Source organism: Phytophthora infestans, genomic scaffold (genome assembly GCF_000142945.1).
Source record: "Phytophthora infestans T30-4 supercont1.87 genomic scaffold, whole genome shotgun sequence".
NCBI classification, from domain to species: Eukaryota; Oomycota; class Peronosporomycetes; order Peronosporales; family Peronosporaceae; genus Phytophthora; species Phytophthora infestans.
The window spans coordinates 356,305-366,889 of NW_003303672.1; the positions used below are offsets into that span (position 1 = coordinate 356,305).

Sequence of the window (10,585 nt, forward strand, 5' to 3'; positions counted from 1 at the left end):
TATCCTTGTGGATCAGCATAGCGACCTTGGAAGTCATCCCCTGTCACAGAAGAATCCACTTGTGGTCCACCTCTATGACCTCGCTCAAAGATAGTCATCTGCTATCCACTCGAACGTTCTTGAGCCAAATAGTAGAATAGCGTATTCTCAGCAGGAGGTGGCCTTTGCACATGCCCTCTCTTCCACTGGCGCTGCACATATTCCGTTACTGGAGCCTGTCATCCAAATGATACTCCAACTTCACGTTGAATACAAACCGTAGGTTGCATCAGCCGCGGCTACAGTTGTTGCACAGCTTGCACAACTTCTTGTTCTTGAATATCAGCATCGGACACGGGATACGTGTATCGCTATCTTCTTTCAATAGAACTCACATTGTGATGCCCCCACGACATATCAACAATTCAAATCATCACCGCGTAGATCCACATATTACATACCTGACACGACACTGCAGTATTTGACGGACTGGGATTCAACGAAGTCTAGCGGCTTGCCATCGTTAAGGTCAAACCCGAAGTGGCTCTGGTCCATGTTGTACTGCTGATCAGGGTGCAGCGTTCCTTCTTCAAACTGGCGCTTAAGCTCACGCACGTTTTTCGCCATAGATGTATCGATCTGCGCCTGTTTCTCGACGCTGACCTGCTGCTTGCCCTTGTGTCTTCTGTAGACGATGTTGTAGCGCTTCAAGAAGTCTTGAGCGCGACGAGGAGTCAGAAGACTTGTAAATGGCATGTTCTTGACAATGAATCGAGGCTGAAGCGTGGGTGATCGCTATGCTCAATGAGGACGACGCTCATTTCAGCGACAAGGTGGTTCGAGAGCTTGACACCAGCTCGCCGTAGTCTCTGAAACTCTGTCAGTAAAAGTGGGTACAGCCACATCCAGTGCTCTGCTAATTTGCTGCCCCTCCCATCCAGAGCTTTTACGACGAATTGATGTCTGATACGCTGTCTTCCACTCGTATACTGGAGCTGCTGAGGGCCCTCTAGGCTTGTAGCTGCGTCAACACGCTTCTTCCACCAGTTGCAAGCCTTGTTCGTGATCACCCTTTTCTACCCGAGGAGCGAAACAGCGAAGGAAAGAAGTCGATAGTTCTACCGTACAGACCTTTAGAACCTCGGAGAGCTTGATCCAACTCCATCCAGTCGGTGCACCGTACACGATCGCAGAGAGGAACGACATGCTGAAGCTTGCGCGGCACTTCTTCTGCCATGCCTGTTTTCAAGTGAGCAACACTTGGAGATTGCGAAAGGAAAGTACAGTAACAAAATGCATGGCTGGCTGGTGTTGCTGCTTCCAGCATGCCTAATCTTGGTGTATGTTTAATTGTGGTGTATAACTAATAATGGTGTATGCGCAGTATACTTTCGTATAAGTGCGATGTATGAATATTTGAGTCACACGACTAATTAGGGTGAACGGTGTAACGGACCACGCTCCCTTAATTTCGGTTTTGGTTTCTCCATCCTCTTAGACCCAGCTGATCAGCACTCCAAGCAGCTCTGCTTTTGGCTTGCTTGTTTCCATAACAACCACAGGTTTACTAAGCCGGGGTAGTATTTAGTGCGCTCATCTGTATTTTGCTTCATTCAGTCGTTTTGAGACCCCCGTGCAGCCCGGTCTCCGCTCGATTTGCACAGCCGTCCGAGTCTATATACCAAAATCCGCCTTTTCGATTTTGTGTTACGTTATTGCATTATAAGAACTAACTCAATCACCCATATTTTTCATTAATAGCTTAAATACGCTTAGCTTCTTGCACTGGTAATCGTTTGTCCGTTTTGTCGCCCGGTATGAGTGTATTCCGGCCTCGTGACTTTAAAGAAAATACAGTTCATATGACGTCAGCCTGTACAATACTTACTGGATTTAATATTAAGCTAATTCAATTCCCCTTTATATTTTATAGTCTCATTTAGCGTACTAAGACAGTTGCTCTACCAGCTGTATACTCTAGTTTTAAATCATAACTTTGTCAATAATTTTGCGGGCGAGTTAGGATTATGGAGATTCTCATGCTCGAGGAAAACTCGAGACGATTAGTTTGTGTTCGTTGCGGAGTCTAGCGACAAATAATCCGTTGAGGCTAAGATATCAAGGAGATGCTACAAACAACTGAGTCAGAATAGCGACTGAGATACAATCAGGTAAAAACTAGCTGCCTCAGCTACAACAATCACGGCAGACGTTGCTTAGTTCTCGTCATCTGGGCTTGTGCTAACGAATCGAGTCATCAATTGGAGGCTTAATAGTAAAACGAAAAAAAAGCTAGTTTTCTTCTTGAATTAAGCTTATTTAAAATATTTACGCTACATTTCTTGCATGACAGAGTTAGTTATATCATTCCAATTTTACGATAAAACCCCTGGACAAAAAATACGATTGTACGGGGAACACCTACCGAATTGCATTACGCTGCGTACCTTAGCTACCAAGAAGCCAATCTACTATAATACTGTACGCAACAACTTGCTTTGTTAAAAACTAAATTTTCAAAAGAGTATCGGATTCATTGTATTTATCCAGGTGTAACAGTTATTGGATTCAGCTGAGGTCCTTCTCACCCACACCCCAAAAAAAAACAAAAAGGTCATATTCTACTTAGTAAATATTTTTAAATAACCAGTAAACTTCCAGGATATTCTATTAGACTTATTGGAAATATCACGTTTTTTTCTGGACTCACAGTAGTATTAATAAAAACTGCTCCCTAGGGAGTCTGGTGTATGTCTGTCAGTTCGTTCGTAACGGGCTAGGGTTCTAAAATGTAACGCAAATACGTGCGTTCTACTGGCTGCCTAACGCAGTGAAGGAGATCTTGGTTGGCTAAAATTGACATTATGGGGTGCACACAGTGTATGCGGTCAACACATTATCAGCTGCGGTTCGCCAGGACACGCATAGGGTGCTACCAGTGTGCGCGCTAGCTAGCATTAGTAGGAGGCGCCGATGTGTACACACGTACTATATGGTCTTAGCAGCTGTCAATTAAAAATTGTAGGACCTGGCTACGTATATTTCGGCTAAAATTGGAGCTTTAGTACTTTTTTGGTTAAAATGTGATTTTTTAAGCTTCATAGTACTTCTGTAATAATTTTACTTAACATATTGTTTTGCTTAGTACTATTTGAAATACCTTTCATACTTTTGCTTGCAATCTTTTGTAGTAGTCGTATTAATAATTTGTAAATCAGTGCTAATATGAGTTAACGATTATTTCAACCGCTAGAAGAACACAGTTTTACTTTTAGCTACTAGCAAATACGACTATTGTGGCTTCCTACTCTACCCCACACAAACTACTCCACCACGGCGAAACGAAGAACGTATTGCTTTGTCGACCCTTAGCGAATGGGCGCACTTTCCAATATGATACGTAGCGTCCATTCAGAGATCTGGGGGCCGAGTTTGTGGTTAAGGTAGCGCGGAGGCACGTAATTGAACAAGAGCACATAACACGGAGGATCACCAAGGCAGACTATATACACAATGGAATAGAAGGAACAACACGAAGCACGGAAGGCCACGGACGTTGAAAGAGGACTAGATCGATGATGGCACCTAACGATTATGAAAAGCACGAACCACGGACGAGCTCGCTACAACATAAATTTGGAAGGCCAAGAACATGACGGGAATGTACCGAGGACGGAACGGAACTGAAGTAATGACACTCTAACATGCTGAAAAGCACGGGCTTCGAAAGAGCTCTCACGCTCGAAGCCAACGGTAAAACACGTATCGGTGGGAGTGCACAACAACAATTCTTCAAAAACACCACATTAAAACATGGAGCACAGTCAACAGACCAAACATGAACCCGCAAAAGAACATAAACGGGTGATCACCGAGCATTAGAACACGATATAAGGGTGAACCGGAGCTCACCGAGTCCCAGAGCACGATACTACGGTAGCTAACGATTGCAGTGACGACAGACCAACCGCGACACCAGAAGTTAGCACGATAGCACTAAACATGGAAGAATGCAGCCGCTGATTTATAGACGGGAAATTATCGAGCCACGGAGAACAATACCAGTGTAGAACCTGAGTTCCCCGAGCCACTGAGGACGATACTACATTAGAACCCGATTGCCCTGACGTCAGACCAGCCACGAGACTACGGAGGACAAACTAACATGGGCGGTGCCTCAACCACTTAACCATGGAAAATCAAGTTGCCACGGGAGCTATAGACATGAGATCACTGAACCGAGGAACACAATACCAGTGTAGACCCTGAGATTACCGAGCCCCGGAGAACAATACTACATTAGAACACGATTGCACGGACGGCGGACAAGCAACGAAGCACGAGAGAGCGCTTCGGAGCCACGATTGCACACTGTCGAACACGATAACACGGGTACCGCAGATAAACTACGCAGCACAATACCAAAGTCAGCCTTACCATGCCGCGGTTGCACGATAGCGTGATAGCGCTATCGATGGAACCTCACCAGGAGAGCACGATGCACGGACGACGGCGCAAAACGACTGCGTGGAGGCACCAAACCACGGAATAGCACCCTTCGGCTAGAGTACTGGCGATGGAAGGCCACAGACCACGAAAGACTACGTACTTCGAAACCTGGGCAGCCGATGTAAGTGTTTGAGCACAGGGAAAAGTTAGCAGCCACGAAAGAAGGCTTAATAAAGTACATGAACCCAATATAGATGGTGCATAACCACTAAGCAGCATGGACGACGAGTGAGCAGGAAACCACGATGCCGGGAAGAGCACGGAAGAGTACGGGCCATTGAAGACCACGACCATCCAATCTGTGATACGGGGTAACAGAAGCGTATCAAGCCACGATATGATACGGGTCCACATGAGACTACGGAGTGGTAAGTGGTTAAGTACACGAAGCCAGGATATACTGGGTGTGAGCGACGCTCCCAAAAGCGACACCAAGAAGCTCTTAAATTTGCGGTCACCTCATCGCCAGCAAACCATGCCACTCCGCCGCGTAGCAACGGCGACCAGCTAGTCAAAGCTCCCTAATGGAGTGTGACGTCTGTCCGTCTGTCCGTCCGTGACGACTAAGGTTCTAAAGTGTAATGCAAATACGCGCGCTCTACTGGCTGCCGAGCACAGCGAAGGCGGTCTCGATTCGCTAAAATTACATTTTTGTGGTGTACACACTGTATGTGACCTACATATCGTACTTAAATGCACCGTTCAAATTTTCGCCCCATTTTTCAATCGCGGAGCAACATGACATGCGAATGGCGCTCCCTGTGTGTGCGCGTTAGTGCATTTATCGGAGACGCCGATGTGCACACATATACTATATCGTTAGGAGCTGTTTAGAAAAAATGGTATGGTAAGGCGACTAACGTTTCGGCTAAAATTTGAGCTTCAGTACTCCTTGCAAAAAAAATGATGCTATAGCTTTGTAGTACTTCTGTAATAATTTTTATTACAATATTGCTTTGCCTAGTAGTACTCTAAATATCTTTCATTTTTTTCTTGCATTTATTTGTAGTAGTAGTACTTGTAATTTTAAATAAGCACTAAGTAAATTAACAAACTGCTTCCACTAATATTTAGAGCTAGAAACTTTAAAATATGACTATAGTAGTCCCACACACACACCACTTGCCGGTGCGAGTAAAAATAACGTATTTCTTTGTATTTGCGCACGTAGTGTGCGACCCTAAGCGCATGTGCACCCTTTTGAACACGATGCCTTGTGTACATCAAACGCACTGGAAACAGGGTTTGTGATTGAGCTCGCGCAGAGGCCCGTGATTAAGCAAGAGCACGAAACGCAGAGGAACACCGAGACGGACTATGTACACGATGGTATATTAGGAGCAACACGAAGCACGGACGATGAAAGAGGACTAAATCAATGAAGGTGTCTAACGATTATGAAAAGCACGAACCACGGACGAGTACGCTACCATGAAACCTTGGAATGGCAGAAAATATGCTGGGAGCGTACGGATTACGGAAAGTAACTGAAAACATGACAGCCCAAAATGATCAAAAACACGGCCCACGGAAGAGCACGCACGTTCACAGTCACGGTAGACCGCGTAGTTATGAGAGCGCACGAAAAGGAATTCTTCCACCACGGTAGAGCACGAAGAACGGCCGACGGACCAACTTGAAGCCACGGAAGAGCATTAACTGGAAATCACCGAGCATTGTAGCACGATACTAGGAAAGAACCGTAATGTCACCAAGCCACGACACACGATTCGACGGTAGCTCACGATAGAACGATAGCATGGACGATGGTCCAACCACTAAACCATGGGAGAACAAGGAGCCACGGGAGCTGTATAGACGGGAGATCACCGACCTACGGAGCACGGTACCAGTGTAGACCCTAAGATTACCGATCCACGAAGGACAGCTGTACATTAAAACACGACTGCCCGGACGGCATACTAGCCACGAAATACAGCGATGGGTGACTACGATTGCACACTGTGGAGCACGAAACCATTGTAGAACACGATAGTACGGGTATCGCTGATACACTACTTGAGCACAATACTATAGACATCATTACCACACCGCGATTGCACGATAGCGTGATAACGCGGTCGAGGCACTGGCGAAGGAGCAACACGACTGCGTGTAGGCACCAAAACCACGGAATAGCACCCTTCGGCTAGAGTACCGGAGATGGGAGGTTAGCGACCACGAAAGCCTAAGTATCACGAAACCTGTGCAACCCACGTACACGTTTGAATACCGGGAGTCATTAGCATCCGCAAAAGAGACCGTACTAAAGAGCATGAACCCAATCGAGAGGGTGCATAACCACTAAGCAGCGTGGACCACGAGTAAGCAGGGAACCACGAGTGAGCAGGGAACCACGATGTCAGGAAGAGCACGGAAGAGCACGGGTCATTGAAGGGCATGACACCCAACCTGTAGTACGTGGATCCTAGTCGGTATCGTTGCCTCCCGTCCAAACCGTTACAATTCCCGTCACGATTCGGAATGTCTGGATCCAGATCGGCGCGTTCGGAATTACAATGTCAGTAATCCAGAACAGTGTCCGGCAGTCACTTCTCGTCTTCTTGTTCTTAGACAGCACTTCACCACACAACCATGGAGATACAGATTGCCGAAGCTGTTGCGACTCGAAGCGGAGAGAGGATGACCAATTCTGAGCGGGCCTGCTTTGGCGTATGTGTAAATGATGAACATATGCTTGTAACACATGGGACATTAGGTGTAAATGCGTGAATTGAACCACATTGCACTTTTGAGTCAGTATTTCTATTTACACTAGCCTTAGGCGCTCAACCGGCAAAAATATTAGAAGATGAGACCCTCAATATCGATTTTCGGCACCTTTGGGAAATAGAGACCGTAGTGATATTTGAAATGATCAGTTCAGTCTGTTGTCGCTACGGGAATCGAGAAGGGTGTATGCTTTTTGAAGGAATTGACACTGCTGTCTCTGATCCTAACTTCTACCCTTCAGCACTTAAAAACGTTCTTTCCCAGGTCTCAAAAGGTCTATAATACGGGAACCGTCCAGCTTATTTCGCTTTTTCAACATTCGTGTACACTTCAGTTATAAACGGGCGACGCGTATACGTTCATCATACTGCTTGTGGAGACGCTTCAACAGCTTACAATTTAGTGCACCACGTATTTCCAATTCAGTTCGTCAAAGACAAAATTGAAGAAGCTTTACCTCGTCTTGAGGGTCATATTTTGCTTCGTTATTGAGGAAGCCGCCCCTCCGACTTGTCAGATCCAGGCTCGCATATCCTTACCGGTCCGACTGCGAAAGCATTACTCGTCGGGCTTCCTGCGCTATACGCCAGGGGGTTCAAATACGTCCGTCCATCCTTTGACGACACCTAAAATTGTAGACGAAAAGCGTTTCTATACCAATGTAACTTATAAATTATAACACTGTAGAATGAGTTCATCACTGTACTTCTGTTGTCAATAAAGGTAAACACTTGCCCATTACGGTACTACGTTGTGGATTCATCACTTGAAGCCATGGTCGCAGATGTCTCGCGGTCAGCACAAGCTACGGGGGCAGCGACGGCTCCTGCTCATGCAGCGACGGGAGTTACGGAGTCTCCGAATAAGCGATACCACTCGCGGGGAGCAGTGCGGCACAGACGGAAGGGTGGGTGGATCGAGGTTAGACGGCGGAGGAGGAGGAATAGGTCCAGCAACTACGTCTAGAGTATCAGGTACATTGAACTGCAATGGCCGGACGCCAGCCGAGTGACGGAACGAGCGACACTTCCGGCATCTGGTTATCGGTTAGTGAGTACAAGGAGCTATGTCCCACGATCCAGGCCGTGGAAGGCCTTGACTATTGAAGACGGTGTGTAACAATTGGCTGACGCCAGCGTCGGCTGTGCTACAGACTATGGAAAGTCGGTGGCGAGGACAACCAAGGGGATGGTACAACCTTTGGTAGAGACGCACAAGTCGTACTTCGAAAGCGAGGTGCCGCGGAGGAGGGAGTTCGGTTCGCAGACGGACAGGCCGACGCCAGGGACGTCGCAAGGAAGAGGGTGGTATCGCGAGTGGTCATGATCTTGTCGTGACCGTCGTGCAAGGAACGGCTATAGGGAGAGCTGAAGCTGGGCGCGGCTGGATCTTGCGGCTGGGAGCAGGTGGATCACATCAAATTTAGCGGCGACGAGCACAAGTCGAGTGTTGCGTCCGGCCAGAACAGCGTCGATAACATGAGAAAGGTGAAGAAGGAAACGGTGTGTGTGCGAGGAGTGAGAGGGTTAAGGATACGTTGGGCGTGAGGTTGCATTAGAGCAAAGTAACGGCGGGCGAGGACACACGCGCAGACGATATCAGCTTCAGCTGCCGAAGCGTCGCCGAGTAGCCTTTCCGGATGAAGTCAAGGAGGTTGTAATAGTCGGTGGGGCTGTTCTTGCCGATTGTTGCTGCAGGGACGTTAAAAGGAAGAATGGAGCAGATGTTAAGGAGACAACAAATAGATCATTGGGTACAGCATCCGACGGGGGTGCAGCTGTAAATCTCGCCTGGCCCTGATGCGACACACGTGAAGGTAGACCCGTAGCGGTGATGCCTTACAGTATGTACCAGCATGTGAGCAGTTAATTCTTAAGATTGTAATCTCTTTTTAGATTGTATGAAAATTTCTAAGGCATTTTACGAAGTCCGGACAATTCTACTGAGCAACTTTGATCCGTATGAAGCTGTTGTAGACTTCGGACCCCAAGTAAAAGCCTTTTAAGCTTACAAGAGCAGCTCAAGTCTCATGGTAAGCCTGAGCGGTCATGCAGATAGCCCCCAAACGCCGTGCAAGTCAACTGGTGGTTGATTTGGATATGTCTCGGATATTACGCGCGACACGAATACACGAGATCGTCTGTGCCTTACGCCTGAAAGGGAGCAGTGAGATAGGTTCAAAAAAATAAATTGCATCATTTCTGCTAAATTTAATAAATACTTCCTCCTGTTCTTACGAGCTGTAATTCGTATATTCCCATTTCCTTAAAACCAAATTTCAAATTGGTGCACTCTACCCTAGTTCTTTGTTAATATACGGTATTTTCCAAGTAGCAATCAATCCCACGTTTGTGCAAAAGGAAGTACCCGCTTTCAATATTTAATACGGCTGTAGACCTACTTCGTCAACTCTTACGATTTAGGAGCGTGTGGACACTTAAAGAAAAGCTGAGTCTCTACGATAGCTCGCGATGTTATTTTCTGCGCTATATCGATCGTGAAATAGAAGTTATATCGAGATTAGTACCACTTTGGCCCACTTAGCCCTTCTAATACGATATCATGTATCTTACGATGTTATCGTTATAACAGGAGTCAATGTGCTACAATCTTAACCACTGTTCAGTCCTCCGCATATATGTATTTTTAAAAGTGGGTTTTGGTCAACTTATCGTTTTGGATTAGAGAAGGGAAGATAGACGGGCATTATTCGACCACCATAGAAAATACAGTATCAATGATACAGAGTTTGAAAATTCTAAATTAATGGCATCTCTTCCCCCTCCCGCGCCACATTCGTCTCTCATTCTAGTTTCTGCAAAACGAGATGAACGGACCCGGCTAAAAAACCTTCAAAGGCTGTGGCGCGAGTTGTTCAAGGAAGGATGAAAGTCGAGGAAGCCCACGGGTTATAGCAACCACCACTCTTACGTCAAATCAGGCGTGTCTGGCAGACTACGTGCAGACAGAAATGGTGTCGACTATTTTAAAGGTATGATTTACAGTATCGATGAACGTTACTTTTTGCTAACGGAATATTCCATTACATGAGAGGAGAGTCTGATGGCGTATGCACACCAGGCGGGTCTGTTACATCTTTCAGTGGAAGCTGGCGTCCGCGCTATGTTCAGAGTCCGCCGATGGGGAAGCAAGCGGCTTACTGAGCTGCTCAGAGGCAAATACCAGATCCCCTGCTGGGTTTGGTGTCGTCTTCGACCACCTCCTCTCGCGAAGAGACGTCTGAGGTGCAAGATGAAGCGCTAGTGTCCAGACAAGATAAGCCTATTTGGTACTATACATAACAAGTCGATAGCAATGAAGCCTATATTCCGAAAGATACACAATACTCGGACGCTGCTGAAAC

The 10,585-nt window shown here is 46.6% G+C and overlaps 1 protein-coding gene across 1 annotated transcript; it reads left to right on the plus strand.

Annotated features, from left to right (window-relative positions):
• Window positions 1-7,995: 7,995 nt before the first annotated feature.
• On the plus strand, window positions 7,996-9,215 carry PITG_19233 (uncharacterized protein; the record flags this gene model as incomplete). The annotated part of the gene is made up of 4 exons (XM_002997091.1): window positions 7,996-8,128; window positions 8,375-8,457; window positions 8,583-8,723; window positions 9,198-9,215. The coding sequence occupies 4 exons, from the start codon at window positions 7,996-7,998 to the stop codon at window positions 9,213-9,215; spliced, it is 375 nt and encodes a 124-aa protein (XP_002997137.1).
• Window positions 9,216-10,585: the final 1,370 nt, after the last annotated feature.